The 17955-nt window shown below is 46.9% G+C and overlaps 1 protein-coding gene across 4 annotated transcripts in view; it reads right to left on the reverse strand.

Moving 5' to 3' along the window:
- LOC118369997 (plakophilin-4-like) overlaps positions 1-17955 on the reverse strand; it is a 67814-nt gene that overhangs the window by 2218 nt on the left and 47641 nt on the right. The window contains exons 3-18 of one of the 4 annotated variants that reach the window (XM_052499222.1): positions 14145-14266; positions 13804-13841; positions 13320-13460; positions 11896-12080; positions 11067-11631; positions 6003-6182; positions 5526-5745; positions 4445-4577; positions 3724-3937; positions 3118-3301; positions 2733-2850; positions 2188-2382; positions 1165-1338; positions 759-909; positions 387-664; positions 78-198 (exon numbers count right to left, since the gene is read on the reverse strand). In XM_052499222.1, coding sequence (XP_052355182.1) covers positions 78-198; positions 387-664; positions 759-909; positions 1165-1338; positions 2188-2382; positions 2733-2850; positions 3118-3301; positions 3724-3937; positions 4445-4577; positions 5526-5745; positions 6003-6182; positions 11067-11631; positions 11896-12080; positions 13320-13460; positions 13804-13841; positions 14145-14266 — 3019 coding nt within the window. Of the gene's footprint in view, positions 1-77; positions 199-386; positions 665-758; positions 910-1164; positions 1339-2187; positions 2383-2732; positions 2851-3117; positions 3302-3723; positions 3938-4444; positions 4578-5525; positions 5746-6002; positions 6183-11066; positions 11632-11895; positions 12081-13319; positions 13464-13803; positions 13842-14144; positions 14267-17955 lie in introns of all 4 variants that reach the window. The other 3 variants (XM_052499223.1, XM_052499221.1, XM_052499224.1) reach the window with 3 other exon arrangements.

The raw sequence follows: 17955 nt of genomic DNA on the forward strand, positions 1-17955 counted from the left end.
GGAACCAGACCCGGAGGGAACGTCCATTGTGGTGTGTGTTGATGAGTAGTTTGAACATGATATTTGAGCGCTCTCACCTGATTGGCGGGGCACGGGGGACATCTGTAAGGTGCTAGTAGGCAGGGTTGGTTGAGACCTGTACCTGTCTCTCTCCAGAGTGGACACAGGAGTGATGAAATGACCGTGGTGCCATCCGTCCTACAACAGAGATGATTGCTACTCTCAGGACAGTGATATTTTACCTCTGCAAAAACTGGATATCAAGGTATTTTATCAGAGATCACTTCAGTTTTTCCAAGGTTAAAATGGAGCCAAGTCTGCAACTTTTGACATGAGTTAAGCGATTATACCAAAACCATTGACTTGCGAAGACACAGTGATCTGACCTGTTTGTAGAAGGTGCGCAGGTCCCTGTACTGCCACAGCGTGTTGAGGACCTGAGCAGCAGCCTTCACCACCTTCATAGAATACCCCTTCCCCCTGCCCTTACTGATGTCCAGCAGCTTCTCGATGCCCCCCGTGTCTGCCAGGGCCTTGGCGTTCTCCATGTTCCTGCTGGTGACTTCGTGGAGCGTGCAGCAGACAGACGCCACCGTCTCATCAGACAGCAGGGAGGGGCTTCCCCCGGGGAGACGGTTCACCAGGTCCCGCATCGCATACTTTCCTGAGAGGGGAGACAAGGGGGCATGAAGGACTTAAGTGTGTGTGTGTGAGAAAGAGAGCGAGTTTCTGCGTTTGTGTGTGTGTGTGTGTCTGACCTATAAGCTCCTTGTTCCTGCTGTCCAGGGCCATGTTCCTCAGAGCGGTGGCCACAGAGCAGACCACCCTGTCGTTGTCCATCCTCAGCAGCTCCACCAGGATAGGAAGCCCCTTCTCCTTGCGCACCGCCGCGCGGATGTAGGCCGCAAACTGCACACAGGGATTATGACGTCTATTGGCTTTTTATTGTCACCTTTATTCACCCAGGAAGTCCAGTTATGTTATTGCAGTACCATTATACTGATGTAACATGACAATAATACCGGATAAACAGCATCGCATGACAGACACGAGCACCAGGTGTGGGTTGTTGGTCTCTTGCGAAATGGATTTGATCTCAATGAGACATCTTAATGACACTAACCTGCATGAACAAAGGTTACAAGGAAACAAAAAGCGGGACACCTTCCAGTTTCCAGCGGAGAGGTTCTGAAGGGATCCGGCGGAGCCCTCCAGGGTGGCAGGGTTGGAGCTCTCTGCCAGCAGGCTGAGGTAGGGCTTCACCACGGCCGGGTGCCACAGCATCTCTGCCCCCAGTGGAGGCTTACCAAACCCCGGGATGGGTCCCACGCCGTCCCACTTGAAAGCATAATGAAGAGCATGAGCGGGATATAGGCAGTCAGTTCTAATCAAATCTCGGAGGAGAAACACCCCACAGAATGGAAGACACGTTGTCCTCTGTTGCAACATGAACTACCGAGTTCCAAACTGCCTCTGGAGCTTCATGAAATGGGTTTCCGTGGTCGAGCAGCCGCACACAAGCCTAAGATCACCATGCGCAATGCCAAGAGTCGGCTGAAGTGGTGTAAAGCTCGCCGCCTTTGGACTCTGTTTGGTGGAGGAGGAATAATGGTCTGGGGCTGTTTTCGTGGTTTGGGCTCGGCCCCTCCGTTCCAGTGAAGGGAAATCTCAACCGCTACAGCATGTGGAAACAGTTTGGGGAAGGCCCTTTCCTGTGTCAGCATGAAAATGCCCCGGTGCACAAAGCGAGGTCAATACAGAAATGGTTTGTCGAGATCAGTGTGGAAGAACTTGACTGGCCTGCACAGAGCCCTGACCTCTACCCCATCAAACACCTTTGGGATGAATTGGAACGCCTACTGCGAGCTGGTCCTAATGGCCCCAATATCAGTGTCCGACCTCACAAATGCTCTTGTGGATGAATGGAAGCAAGTCCCCGCAGCAATATTCCAACATCTAGTGGAAAGCCTTCCCAGAAGAGTGGAGGCTGTTATAGCAGCAACTCCATATGAATGCCCATGATTTTGGAATGAGATGGTCGACAAGCAGGTGTCCAAATACTTAGTGTACGTAGTGTATCTTAGCTAATGTTATGTGTTAATTCTAACACATTTCCAGGCGCCTTTATCATAAGGTGTTGGAGTGTGACTTAGCCAAGGAAAGCGGATAACCCCCTACTATACACACCTTATCATCCAGCCAGCCCCTCTTCTTTTTCTTCTTCTTTTTCTTGCCCCAGCAGAGGTAGTCTAGGTCCTTACTGGGGGACCCGTAGCCCAGCAGGGCATCCAGTTCCTGAGTCCCCAGCAGGCGAGACGAGGGCATCTCTATCTCCAGACGGTAGGACAGGTTCCTCAGAGTACACACACAGTTCTCCACAATCTGGGAGAGGAGGGGGAAGCAATTCAGTGACGCACACACAACACACACACACACACAATACACACACACACACACACACACACACACACACACACACACACACACACACACACACACACACACACACACACACACACACACACACACACACACACACACACACACACACAATACACACACACAAAGGGGGTACGATCAAGAACTTCAAGCTGGGATAGCAGAGATGGATGGGCAGAAACTGAGTGAAGAGGACGGGTCTAATTCTGGGTAAAGTAGAGGGTTCAGGCAGGTGAGGCGCATGTCATTGTTTCTGGACTAGCCTAAATGTACTACTCTTATAGTAAGCCCACCTTGCTGTCGAAGTCAGAGGTACTAACGCAGGCCTTGAGGACATAGAGAAGTGAATCCACCAGCCCCTCACAACACCTCAGCTGACCCCTGGCCTCCTCTCCTGCTGAACTCAGGTTCCTATTGCAAGACACAGTAGAAAGGTCAACAATGCAACCACATATACAATACGTACAGGTTTACAGCCACATGAACACACACACACACACACACACACACACACACACACACACACACACACACACACACACACACACACACACACACACACACACACACACACACACACACACACACACACACACACAGAGGAAGAATGCCATTTAGCAGAAGCTTTAATCCAAAGTGGTGTACAGTCATCTGTTCTTACAGGGATGACCTCCTCACCTGAGGCAGCCGGTGGTGTTGCGCAGCAGGAGAGAGGAGTGGAACTTGAGCTTGGTCTCCTCTCTGTAGTTGCTGCTGCTCCAGCCGGAGTGGGGGATGACCACAGTGTTGGTCAGGGTGCTCAGAGCGTCCCTGATGATGGTCATCTTGACCGCGTCGCATGACGACAGGTTCCACAGCACCCCTAGTGGTAAAGGGGGATAGGCACGGAGGTAGTGAGCAGAGGACAGGTGCTAAGTTGGGGCCACGAGGCTGGATACAGTCATCCCTCACTTGATAATGCAGAGATACTTGATAATGCAGAGATACTTGATAATGCAGAGATACTGGCAATAAATACTGTATCAGCAAGCAGGTATATAGATCGATCTAGACCTCTCGAACTCAACTCTGGACCTCAAAGCCAGTTCCACTACGTTTTTTCAATGTTCCCCTCTAATCAGGGCCTGATTTAGACCTGGGACATCAGGTGGGTGCAATTAATTATCAGGCAGAACAGAAAACCAGCAGGCTCCGGACCAAGTAGGGTAAGAGATGAATACCCCTGGTCTAGATAGTCATAAAAACTGGCAGACAGCAACAACAAAAAAAGACAGAGAGACGTACCAGTGACCAGCTCCCTGACTTCGTTGTCAGTGGTCCTCCTCAGCAGTCTGAGCAGAGCGGGAACGCCACCAGAGTTCCTCAGGGCCACCTTGTTGTCGTCGGTAGCCTTGCCATAAACCAGGTTCCTCAGGGCTCCGCAGGAACTCCTCTGCACCTCCACAGCCTTGTGGTCCAGCAGGTCCACCAGGTGCTGAACACCTCCCAGGTGACACACCTGTTAGAAGAGGATCAAGGTCACACACACCTGGAGCCGACATAAAAGGTATAATCAATAACAGTTTTTTAAGCAAGGGGGTGTGGTATATGGCCCAAGGGGGTGTGGTATATGGCCGATTTACCACGCCAAAGGGCTGTTCCCTAACACGACGCAACGCAGAGTGCCTGGATACAGGCCTTAGCCGTGGTATTTTGGCAATATACCACAAACAACTGAGGTGCCTTAATGCTATTATAAACTGGTTACCAACGTAATTAGAACAGCAAACCATTTTATTGCAGTGGGCTAAATCAGGGTCACACAGAGTGATGGTGCAAAATGTTAATAACATTCCACCCAGGACCCCTGAGTGTGATTTGGTCATTTGACTGCAGAAAAGGGTTATGTGTTTGTGCTTTCAAATCCTCTCTAGGGAAGGACTTTTCATCCCCATATAGTCTGTTTGATCACACACGTCAGCTGAGAGGTTAGGAACAGACAGGGACAGACGGGGCATCCTGGTACCTCCAATTTGATGTGGTTGTCTCTGTAACACAGGTGCTGGAGGTAGGCTGCAGCGTTGGCCTGGACAGAGGGGAAGTGATGCTGCAGCATGTGGATCACCTCAGGGAGATCGGGGTCGCGCCATGCAAGCTCCCTACAGAGGGTGGGGAGGGAGAGAGACAGGAGGAGGGAGAGAGAGATAGAGGGAGAGAGACAGGAGGAGGGAGAGAGAGATAGATAGAGAGAGAGAGACAGGGGGAGGGAGAGAGATAGAGGGGGAGAGACAGGGAAGGGAGAGAGATATATATAGAGGGAGAGAGAGATAGAGAGAGAGAGCGATATATAGATAGATAGATAGATAGATAGATAGATAGATAGATAGATAGATAGATAGATAGATAGATAGCGAGAGAGACACAGGGGGAGGGAGAGAGAGACAGGAGGAGGGAAAGAGAGAGATAGAGGGAGAGAGAGACAGTGGGAGGGAGAGAGAGATAGAGGGAGAGAGAGACAGGGAGAGAGAGATAGAGAGACAGGGGGAGGGAGAGAGAGAGAGAGAGAAAGAGAGAGATAGGGGGAGGGAGAGAGAGAGAGGGAGGGAGAGAGAGAGAGAGAGAGAGAGAGAGAGAGAGAGAGAGAGAGAGAGAGAGAGAGAGAGAGAGAGAGAGAAAGAGGGAGAGAGAGAGAGACAGGGGGAGGGAGAGAGATAGAGGGAGAGAGAGACAGGGGGAGAGAGAGAGAGAGAGAGAGAGGGAGAGAGAGACAGGGGGAGGGAGAGAGAGATAGAGGGAGAGGGAGAGAGAGACAGGGGGAGGGAGAGAGAGAGATAGAGGGAGAGAGAGACAGGGGAGGGAGAGAGAGAGAGAGATAGAGGGAGAGAGAGACAGGGGGAGGGAGAGAGATAGATAGAGGGAGAGAGAGAATGTGAGAGGGAAAGAAAGTGAGTCTAAAAGCACTTTTTAATCTGTCTCTTCCAACATCAACGACTCATCATTTGATTTGAATTCACCAATAACATGTCTGGATGTAATCATCACGTGGCTCGACGTGTGTGTGCATGTGTGTGCGTGTGTGTGTGTGATGGTGCGTTGTGTATTTGTACCTAGGATCCTTTTGTATACTGTCTATGGAGGGGGACCTTGTGGCAGCCCTGTCGACTAGACCAGAGTGCCTGGAGAAAGAGGTCTCATTGGGCCCCTGTCCCTGCTGGGAGACCCTGTAGGTGTCTGCATATGTGTTCAGCCCATAGCTGCTTCTTTGGTACGCCAGGGTGCTGCAATGGCTTGTGGTCCTCTGGAGGGTCCGCTGAAGGTTCTCCGCACCTGGGAATACAAAGACACAGATCTATTCAGGGTGGGGCGTAGCCCGCCCACACACACACACACACACACACACATACACACACTTCTCCACTTCGAGTCTGTATAACTGCATCGCCATGTGTCTTAGAAAAGACAGCCCACATATGAATATCGTGTTGACTGTAGATTACAAACTCGTCATAACACACGGTGCAAGTCTCTGGTCCCAACGGTCCTAGCCATGTGTAGTTGCGTCTGCTGGTAGTGTGTTGCAGTACCCGTGAGTGTCCTGTAGATAGCGCCGTGTGATCCGTGGTGGGCGTGGGTGGGGCTGTGATACAGGGGGCTTTGGAAGGCTCTGTCGTCGTAGACAGGCATGACGTGGCAGTCAGGAGACATGGCCATCCTCATATCCTGGTCCAGTGGGCTGTGGCGAGTGGCGTAGGAGCTGTGCAGGCCTGGACACACACACACAACAGTGGAACATTAATAGTCACTGCATTATTTACACTGTGTCAGCTGTCAACAATGCTGTTGGTGATGGAAGGTGGTGAATTTCTTCATCAACCCGGAATCAACCTTAAATCAACCTTAAATCTAAAATAATATTACAATCTGTAATCAGTTGTGTCGTAGGTTGGTTGTGAATGGTTCATTCTAGGCTGCTCTACAGTGTGAAAGTAGATCTATGTTCATGGTTGAGGTTGATGCAAGCGGTTGAGTGTTTATTAGGATCCCCATTAGCTACTACCAAAGCAGCAGCTACTCTTCCTGGGGTCCGAACAGGGTTGGAACAGTTACATCACAACAAAACAACAACAGCCTACGTCACTAAATAAATCAATACGACATACAAGAACATTATTACTCTATTACTACAAATGACAATATAAAATCTCTTCACGGTGCCCAAGTCCAGAAACACACAGCACTGAAATAGAACCAAGACGACATGGGACTCTCTTCAACATCAGGTAGCTCAAGCTAGCCGTGAAATCAGATAAAGAAAAAAACAAATAAAACAACACCATCACAGCACAGCGTGTGAAGAGACCCCTGGTGGCGTGTCCCGTGGGGTATGTACGGGTGTCTGAGCTGTTTGAACCCACAGCGTGTGAAGAGACCCCTGGTGGCGTGTCCTGTGGGGTATGTACAGGTGTCTGAGCTGTTTGAACCCACAGCGTGTGAAGAGACCCCTGGTGGCGTGTCCCGTGGGGTATGTACGTGTGTCTGAGCTGTTTGAACCCACAGCGTGTGAAGAGACCCCTGGTGGCGTGTCCCGTGGGGTATGTACGGGTGTCTGAGCTGTTTGAACCCACAGCGTGTGAAGAGACCCCTGGTGGCGTGTCCCGTGGGGTATGTACGGGTGTCTGAGCTGTTTGAACCCACAGCGTGTGAAGAGACCCCTGGTGGCGTGTCCCGTGGGGTATGTACGGGTGTCTGAGCTGTTTGAACCCACAGCGTGTGAAGAGACCCCTGGTGGCGTGTCCTGTGGGGTATGTACAGGTGTCTGAGCTGTTTGAACCCACAGCGTGTGAAGAGACCCCTGGTGGCGTGTCCCGTGGGGTATGTACGGGTGTCTGAGCTGTTTGAACCCACAGCGTGTGAAGAGACCCCTGGTGGCGTGTCCCGTGGGGTATGTACGGGTGTCTGAGCTGTTTGAACCCACAGCGTGTGAAGAGACCCCTGGTGGCGTGTCCTGTGGGGTATGTACAGGTGTCTGAGCTGTTTGAACCCACAGCGTGTGAAGAGACCCCTGGTGGCGTGTCCTGTGGGGTATGTACGGGTGTCTGAGCTGTTTGAACCCACAGCTGGGTGCTTTCAACACACCAATACCTCACACAAAGACAAGTAGTGACGCAGTCAATCTCAACTCTACTTGGAGCCAGGAGAGATGGACATGCATGTTCTTGATTCTTAGCCCTTGGTGTACATTTCAGCTGTGCTGCTCTGCTCTGGGCCAACTTTAATTTGCCCATGTCCATCTTTGCAGCACTTGACCATATACAGTGGGGCAAAAAAGTATTTAGTCAGCCACCAATTGTGCAAGTTCTCCCACTTAAAAATATGAGAGAGGCCTGTAATTTTCATCATAGGTACACTTCAACTATGACAGACAAAATGATTAAAAAAAATCCAGAAAATCACATTGTAGTGATTTTGTAATGAATTTATTTGCAAATTATGGTGGAAAATAAGTATTTGGTCACCTACAAACAAGCCAGATTTCTGTCTCTCACAGACCTGTAACTTCTCCTCACAGACCTAGCTCCTCTGTCCTCCACTCGTTACCTGTATTAATGGCACCTGTTTGAACTTGTTATCAGTATAAAAGACACCTGTCCACAACCTCAAACAGTCACACTCCAAACTCCACTATGGCCAGGACCAAAGAGCTGTCAAAGGACACCAGAAACAAAATTGTAGATCATCACCAGGCTGGAAAGACTGAATCTGCAATAGGTAAGCAGCTTGGTTTGAAGAAATAAACTGTGGGAGCAATTATTAGGAAATGGAAGACATACAAGACCACTGATAATCTCCCTCGATCTGGGGCTCCACGCAAGATCTCACCCCGTGGGGTCAAAATTATCACAAGAACGGTGAGCAAAAATCCCAGAACCACACGGGGGGACCTAGTGAATGACCTGCAGAGAGCTGGGACCAAAGTAACAAAGCCTACCATCAGTAACACACTACGCCGCCAGGGACTCAAATCCTGCAGTGCCAGACGTGTCCCCCTGCTTAAGACAGTACATGTCCAGGCCCTTCTGAAGTCTGCTAGAGAGCATTTGGATGATCCAGAAGAAGATTGGGAGAATGTCATATGGTCAGAGGAAACCAAAATATAACTTTTTGGTAAAAACTCAACTCGTCGTGTTTGGAGGACAAAGAATGCTGAGTTGAATCCAAAGAACACCATACCTACCGTGAAGCATGGGGGTGGAAACATCATGCTTTGGGGCTGTTTTTCTGCTAAGGGACCAGGACGACTGATCCGTGTAAAGCAAAAAATGAATGGGGCCATGTATCGTGAGATTTTGAGCGAAAACCTCCTTCCATCAGCAATGGCATTGAAACGTGGCTGGTTCTTTCAACATGACAATGATCCCAAACACCGCCTGGGCAATGAAGGAGTGGCTTCATGGAGTGGCCAGTCTCCAGATCTCAACCCCATAGAAAAACTTTGGAGGGAGTTGAAAGTCCGTGTTGCCCAGCAACAGCCCCAAAACATCACTGCTCTAGAGGAGATCTGCATGGAGGAATGGGCCAAAATACCAGCAACAGTGTGTGAAAACCTTGTGAAGACGTACAGAAAACGTTTGACCTCTGTCATTGCCAACAAAGGCTATATAACAAAGTATTGAGATAAACTTTTGTTATTGACCAAATACTTATTTTCCACCATAATTTGCAAATAAATTCATTAAAACCTCCTACAATGTGATTTTCTTGATTTTTTTCCCTAATTTTGACTGTCATAGTTGAAGTGTACCTATGATGAAAATTACAGGCCTCTCTCATCTTTTTAAGTGGGAGAATTTGCACAATTGGTGGCTGACTAAATACTTTTTTGCCCCACTGTATCTGAGCAGTAGTCCAGGTATGATGAAACTACGGCCTGTCGGACTTGGACTTGTGTAGTTGATTGTGATGTCACGAAGGCAGAGCAGTGCCTTATCATGGACAGAATTCTCCCCATCTTAGCTACCGTTGCATCAATATGTTTTGACCATGACAGTTTACAATCCAGGGTTACACCTAACAGTTTAGTCTCCTCAATGTGCTCAATTGCCCCATTATTCATTAGAAGATTTAGATGATGTTTAGGGGTTTAGCGAATGATTTGTCCCAATATACAAGTGACCACACCAACGCTAGAGTGCATCTTAGATGGTGGCAGTCTATTGTGGAACGTCTTTTGAAAGCTCAACCTATTGAGATGTACTGTGCAGTATAGGCCTACGGCCAACAAGAATCCCCTGCATCACTCTGCTTCAGCGTAACGAGCGGTAAAAGGCTATTTTATGGTTCTCCAGGGCGCACTTGATTCACTTTGCCAATAGGCTCCATTCATTTGGCCCAATAAAATAGATGGAAACCAATCCATGGTGCTTTGTCATTTACCAAACAACACCGCCCACAGCAGAGCAGTGCTCTGAATGACTCTGATTACGCCTCAAATGGCACCCTATTCCCTACATAGTGCACTACTTTTGCCCAGAGCCTTATGGTTAACTTCTGAAGCAGGGATTTATAAAACAGGGCATTGTGGGTCAGTAGGGTAGGCTCAGTGATATGATGTGCTGCAGGATGGCTCAGGATAAAGGACAAACACATCTCTCTGTCGCCACACTGTCAGCAACACGACAGATCTAGTATTTAGTTCAAATAATCCCTTTCACACGGAAACCAATGGATTTAAACAACAGCTAAATCGATTCAGAAAGACAAGACAAGAGCGACTGGTAACGTTTGCACTTTTTCAAGTATATTTTTCCTACCCTTTAACCAGCATAAAATTACCCTTCAAGGCTAGAATCCTTACTTGCTACATCAATTTTTGGACTTATAAATGAATGATACTGTATATACCCATTGATTCTTGAAGAATATAACTGATATAAATGCCTGATGAAGTTGGTTCGATTGTTTTAGGCCTACCCAATCAGGACCCAGAATATACGTTTTTTTATACTCCAATGTTTGTAAACAAAGCAAATGTAAATAAACACTGTATAGCAGGGTTCCCCAACTAGTGGCCTGCAGGGGATTTTATTTCAAATCTGTTCCAAAGTCATTCCCACGCATAAAAGAGATAGATACTGTATATGAGATCATGTATAAATGTAAGCAAGGTTTGAAATGATGATGTTTTGGTCAAATATTATATCTTCTTGCGGTCAATTTGCAGTCTACAAATGATTTGTAATTATGTTCTAGCCCCCTGGCCATCCGCTCAAGGAAAAATCATCCCGCGGCTGAATCTAGTTGATGATCCTTGCTGTATAGCCTTAAAACATGGCTAAAACTATTATTTTGATGGATGGTCAGTCCTTTGAGAGTGGTTAAATTTATCCAGGCCCATCCCTCAGCGTCTTACCAAAACACAGGTGGGGTGACCGCTTTGTTATTGTTTTAATTAAGGTGCGTGTGTGTGTGTGTGTGTGTGTGTGTGTGTGTGTGTGTGTGTGTGTGTGTGTGTGTGTGTGTGTGTGTGTGTGTGTGTGTGTGTGTGTGTGTGTGTGTGTGTGTGTGTGTGTGTGTGTGTGTGTGTGTGTGTATGCATGAACATGTGTGCATGTGTGTGTTTCGTGGCAGAGTCCTGCTGTATGACTAACCAGTGAGGCTGTCAGGCCGTGACAGAGGCAAGGGGGTTCTCTCGTAGAGCCCGTAGGCGTCATGTCCGTAGGGGAGAACCCCCTGGCGGGGCAGTGTGGAGCCGTAGTGCTGGGGCACAGCCGTCATACAGGACCTCAGAGGAGAGCCAGACAGCCCCCTCCCCTCCACCAGAGACAGTGTAGACCCCAGGTGCCCGGAGACACTACCAATCGCCTGGTGAGGTGAGGTGGCATGATTGGCGCTGCCTGGATGGGGGCTGGTCCGGAGAGGAGAGTCGCCGTTCCCATTCCTCTGGTGGGTGGGGGAGTAAGGAGAGGTGGCACGCTGGAAGGAGGGGGTGGTGCCTGGACCGGGTGGGGAGGAGGGGGGCATGGTGGTCCCGGGGAAGATGCTGGCGAGGGGTTTGGGCTCGGTGAGGATGGGTGAGCCGTAGGCGCTGCCACCCTGGGAGGTGCGGAGAGAGACCCGGGACGGGGACACGGTGCCCCCCACACCACACACAGGAGACTGGCCCCGGGAAGGGAGGGAGCCCATCCTCCTCATCACCCGCCCTGACGCAGAGGCCTGGGATAGGAGGGATGCAGGAAGCAGGGTGAGTGGGGGAGAGATACCGGGTGTCAGCGAGTGGGGGAGAGATATGGACAGGGCGCGACACACAGGAAAGCCAATTCAGTCCTTGATACATATGGTTATCTTTAACTTTGAATTGTACACTGTAGGTTAACTATGATATTATATAAATAGGCAGGTATATATCATATAAACATGTGGGCATATATATAGGTTGTCTCTCTTCACAGTAGAGGTGGGTTAGTGTATATTAGCTACCTGTACGGAGGCCTGCCCCTCTGCCCGGGAGCTCCTGCCGTGACTGGGGCTTCCCCTGGGGCCGCTGCCTGACAGCATGTGTCTGGGCTCTGACAGAACCACGTTCTCTCTGCTCACACTGTAGTAACTCATACTGCTGTCCTGGTAGCCACTATCTGCATACGACGTCATATGGGCCACAGATCCTGTAGGAGGGAGGCGAGGGGAGGGGTAGAGGAGAAAGAGGGGAGTGGGGGAAGGGAGGAGAAGGGGATGTAGGAGAGAGGAGAGGAGAAAGAGGGGAGGGAGGGAGGAGAGGGGGATGTAGGAGAGAGGAGAGGAGAAAGAAGGGAGGGAGGAGATTGGGATGTAGGAGAGAGGAGAGGAGAAAGAGGTGAGGGAGGGAGGAGAGGGGGATGTAGGAGAGAGGAGAGGAGAAAGAGGGGAGGGAGGGAGGAGAGGGGGATGTAGGAGAGAGGAGAGGAGAAAGAAGGGAGGGAGGAGATTGGGATGTAGGAGAGAGGAGAGGAGAAAGAGGTGAGGGAGGGAGGAAAGGGGGATGTAGGAGAGAGGAGAGGAGAAAGAGGGGAGGGAGGGAGGAGAGGGGGATGTAGGAGAGAGGAGAAAGAGGTGAGGGAGGGAGGAGATTGGGATGTAGGAGAGAGGAGAGGAGAAAGAGGTGAGGGAGGGAGGAGAGGGGGATGTAGGAGAGAGGAGAAAGAGGTGAGGGAGGGAGGAGAGGGGGATGTAGGAGAGAGGAGAAAGAGGTGAGGGAGGGAGGAGAGGGGGATGTAGGAGAGAGGAGAAAGAGGTGAGGGAGGGGGGAGAGGAAGCAGAGGACAGAATGATGTTTGAATGATGGTTTGCCTGGTTGGTCTTCAGGTCTATTTCTAAGCTAGGCTACACAGTGAATGAGCATTTATGCAATCAACACATTCATAATCAACACAGCATGCCCCTTTATGTAAAAGGTAAGTGCCCATTTAAATAAATATTGTCACTAAGTTATGGAACGTGCCCGCTTAGGATGATATACTGTTTATTGTGCATTTTATGGCCAAATGAAATCTGTTGTTACATTAGTTGTAGATGTTGTCTTAATATTGCATTAGTAAACCATAGCTGCGTTATATACTGTACGTTGTGTCGCAGTACCTGGTATACTTTGATGTTATTCCAGAGCTACGAGCTACAGCTACTTTTACTTCAAAGAAGTTTCAGTTTTTTGATTTCAAAGCATTTTCAGTTTTTTGATTTCAAAGCATTTCTGCCTTTTGACTTTCAAACCACTTTTCTCTTTTTTGAGGTCATCATTCGTGCAAGTTAAAAAAGATTCAGCACAGCAGATTCCATCTAGCCCTCAACACTCTACATTCTCCATGCTAAATCTGAACTGTACGGAATGACGAAGGCGGATGAAAGTAATGACACAGGAAGTAACAGACCCTCACTGTCATGCGGGGATGCCCTGTCCGCTTCAGGGAGGTAGAGTGACCCGTGACCCTGATCAGCTCGGAGGAGACGGGAGGGTGACTGGTGAGAGCTGTCCATTACAGCAGCCCGGTGCTCTCCTGTACCAGACACATCTACTGAGGAAAACAAGATGGCGTCATGTCAACCTGTATCCTGTGATCGCTATGGAGACAGTTTAAAAATCACAGGCGGTTGGTGGCACCTTAACCGGGGCGAACGGGCTCGTGGTGATGACTGCAGCAGAACAAGTGGAATGGTATCAAAGACATCAAGCACATGGTTTCCAGGTGTTTGATGCCATTCCATTTGCTCCGTTCCGGGCATTATTATGAGCCGTTCTCCCCTCAGCCGCCTTCTGTGGTACAAACGTGTGCTTCCATTGGGCAACCCTATGGGTGTCGAGACAATTGGAGTTCAATAGAGGTCAGTGTGATTTTAATATGGGAGAAGATGTACCTGATGATCTCCAAGCAAAGGACTTCTCTGATGAGTCACTGTAAAGAAGAGAAGGTGGTGAAATAATGGAGGGAAGGGGGTGGGGCAGAACAGGCATGGAGAGGAGATGAGAGCTAGCTCAACATGACAGTTTACACTTTAGTCCCGTGTGTGTGTGTGTGTGTGTGTGTGTGTGTGTGTGTGTGTGTGTGTGTGTGTGTGTGTGTGTGCTGCATGTTGTGCGTTCGGTGAGCCTGGATGAAGGCATTACTGTAGCTACTCATCATCAGTAGCTCCATTGTAGGTGACATGCTTGATAGAGAAACAGGGTCAGTGCTCTGTGTGTGTGTGCTTTTGTGTACCTGCTACTGGCATCATCATCATCGCCAGGCGACTCAGCTCCCAGCATGCACCTCTCCAGTTGACTGGCAACGATCTGACGCTCCTCCTCCAGCTCCCGGGTCAAACGCTCAAACTGGAGCTCCTACGGCAACACGGAAGGGACAAACGGTAGAATCATACTCGCCGAATGACACTTTCTTTCACTGACAACAGCTTCCATTGTGTTAACAATAACCAAGGTACACAGCCTTTGGCATGCTCACTCTGCATCGCCTTGAGAGCAGTTTGACGTTTGACCTGTAAAATATTTATGGTCCTAAATGAATAAGTCAACAAAAGAGGCTTTGGCATTAAGGTCAGAGCTACCCAGATTCATCAGGCAGATTTCACACTGAACAGGGACGGGTGTTTCTTAACGTGTTTGTCACAAGTCAACATTATTATAAGAAGTAAATGAAAAACCCTTCAAGGCTACACATGTCTAACGTGTGTATATAGACTAGACAGATTTGAGGTGAGACTAACTGCTAAATGACGAAGCATTATCTAATGTAAGGGAATACCCCCCTGTATTGGACAAAAATGAATGGCATGTCATTGGCATCGGACAAACCATATACACATTGGCCAATACCACCCAATTCGGCGTTGATTCATCCAAAGTGTATTGCAAATGCCATATGGTAATTGCCAGTTGTAACACTTTAAAAATTCAACAGGGGGCAAATGCGCTCCACCGGGGTTTTTCATATTGGATATGTAACCCAAATTAATGTCCAAAAGTAAAATTTTGAAAAAATGAACTTTTTTTCAAAAACTTATCACCCCTTAAAAAAGTGCTTTCTGGACCGTTTTTCGAAATTCTTTCGATTTTTTTGTCAATTACACATGTGTAAGAACTGTATGAATATACTTTTGTCCAATTTTATTATCATAATTTTTTTAATTTTTTTATATGCGCATAAGGAATATGTTTTGTCCAATTCCAATATGATTTCATAGGAAGTCAAAAGTCAAAAGTCAAAAATGTCAAAATTTTGTAAAAACTTCACACACCCATAAAAAAGTGCTTTCTGGACCGTTTTTCGAAATTCTTTAGATTTTTTGTCAATTACACATGTGTAAGAACTGTATGAATATACTTTTGTCCAATTTTATTATCATAATTTTTTTTTTTTTTTTACATGCGCATAAGGAATATGTTTTGTCCAATTCCAATATGATTTCATAGGAAGTCAAAGTCAAAAGTCAAAAATGTCAAAATTTTGTAAAAACTTCACACACCCTTAAAAAAGTGCTTTCTGGACCGTTTTTTGAAATTCTTTCAATTTTTTGTCAATTACACATGTGTAAGAACTGTATGAATATACTTTTGTCCAATTTTATTATCATATTTTTTTATATATTTTTTAAATTGTGCATAAGGATTTTTTTGTGGGCCAAATGACGTAAGAAATTTGACATGCTCAAAAATCCTGCAGAAATGCAAAATTGACTGGCCTGATGAACTCGGGATGGCCGGGCAGTGATAGTTGTTCCTTTCCATCACTCGTTGTGTTGACTTCATCATGTCCATTTTGTGATGTTTTTTCACTATATAATCATATTGCAAGTGCACGTGCATTTGCAATATGTTTCAATGTGCATTTACCATATGAAATTTGACCTTGCTCAAAAATGCAAAATTGACTGGTCTGATGAACACAGGATGGCCGAGCAGTGATAGTTGTACATTTCCATCACTCGTTGTGTTGATTTCATCATCTCCGTTAGGTGATGTTTTTACACTATAGAATCATATTGCAAATGCACGTGCATTGTTGTGCAACTGGTAACCCAAAAATAAAAATATGGTTGTAAATGCATTTACCGGTCATTCTGATATTAATGCTCGCTATGGGAACACAGGATGGCCGGGCAGTGATAGTTGTACATTTCCATCACTCGTTGTGTTGATTTCATCATGTCCATTAGGTGATGTTTTTACACTATAGAATCATATTGCAAGTGCGCGCGCATTTGCAATATGTTTCAATGTGCATTTACCATATGAAATTTGACATGCTCAAAAATGCAAAATTGACTGGTCTGATGGACACAGGATGGCCGAGCAGTGATAGTTGTACATTTCCATCACTCGTTGTGTTGATTTCATCATGTCCATTAGGTGATGTTTTTTCACTATAGAATCATATTGCAAGTGCACGCGCATTTGCAATATGTTTCAATGTGCATTTACCATATGAAATTTGACATGCTCAAAAATGCAAAATTGACTGGTCTGATGAACACAGGATGGCTGAGCAGTGATAGTTGTACATTTCCATCACCTGTTGTGTTGATTTCATCATGTCCATTTGTTTATGTTTTCTCACTTTTGCAAAGTCACTGTGCATTTGCAATATGGTTCAATGGGCAGGTACCATCACGAATTTGTCATGCTATAAAAATCCTGCAGGAATGTGAAATTGACTGGTCTGATGAACACAGGATGGCCGAGCAGTGATAGTTGTACATTTCCATCACTTGTTGTGTTGATTTCATCATGTCCATTAGGTGATGTTTTTCACTATAGAATCATATTGCAAATGCACGTGCATTGTTGTGCAACTGGTAACCCAAAAATTAAAATATGGTTGTAAATGCATTTACCGGGACTCCTATTATCCATGCCCGCTATGGGAGTACCCTACTACGGCCCTCTATCTATGGGGGCAGTCCTGAGTGCTTTATGGACTGTTTAAAATATTCTGATGGATACGCATGTTGTGCAACTGGTGATTGAAAATAGGCACCTGGTAACCCAAAAATGAAAATATGGTTGTGAATGCATTTACCGGTCATTCTGATATTAATGCCCGCTATGGGAACACAGGATGGCCGGGCAGTGATAGTTGTACATTTCCATCACTCGTTGTGTTGATTTCATCATGTCCATTAGGTGATGTTTTTACACTATAGAATCATATTGCAAGTGCGCGCATTTGCAATATGTTTCAATGTGCATTTACCATATGAAATTTGAAATGCTCAAAAATGCAAAATTGACTGGTCTGATGGACACAGGATGGCCGAGCAGTGATAGTTGTACATTTCCATCACTCGTTGTGTTCATTTCATCATGTCCATTAGGTGATGTTTTTCACTATAGAATCATATTGCAAGTGCACGCGCATTTGCAATATGTTTCAATGTGCATTTACCATATGAAATTTGACATGCTCAAAAATGCAAAATTGACTGGTCTGATGAACACAGGATGGCTGAGCAGTGATAGTTGTACATTTCCATCACCTGTTGTGTTGATTTCATCATGTCCATTTGTTTATGTTTTCTCACTTTTGCAAAGTCACTGTGCATTTGCAATATGGTTCAATGGGCAGGTACCATCACGAATTTGTCATGCTATAAAAATCCTGCAGGAATGTGAAATTGACTGGTCTGATGAACACAGGATGGCCGAGCAGTGATAGTTGTACATTTCCATCACTTGTTGTGTTGATTTCATCATGTCCATTAGGTGATGTTTTTCACTATAGAATCATATTGCAAATGCACGTGCATTGTTGTGCAACTGGTAACCCAAAAATTAAAATATGGTTGTAAATGCATTTACCGGGACTCCTATTATCCATGCCCGCTATGGGAGTACCCTACTACGGCCCTCTATCTATGGGGGCAGTCCTGAGTGCTTTATGGACTGTTTAAAATATTCTGATGGATACGCATGTTGTGCAACTGGTGATTGAAAATAGGCACCTGGTAACCCAAAAATGAAAATATGGTTGTGAATGCATTTACCGGTCATTCTGATATTAATGCCCGCTATGG

The sequence above is a fragment of the Oncorhynchus keta genome, chromosome 37 (assembly GCF_023373465.1).
Source record: "Oncorhynchus keta strain PuntledgeMale-10-30-2019 chromosome 37, Oket_V2, whole genome shotgun sequence".
Lineage (NCBI taxonomy): Eukaryota > Metazoa > Chordata > Actinopteri > Salmoniformes > Salmonidae > Oncorhynchus > Oncorhynchus keta.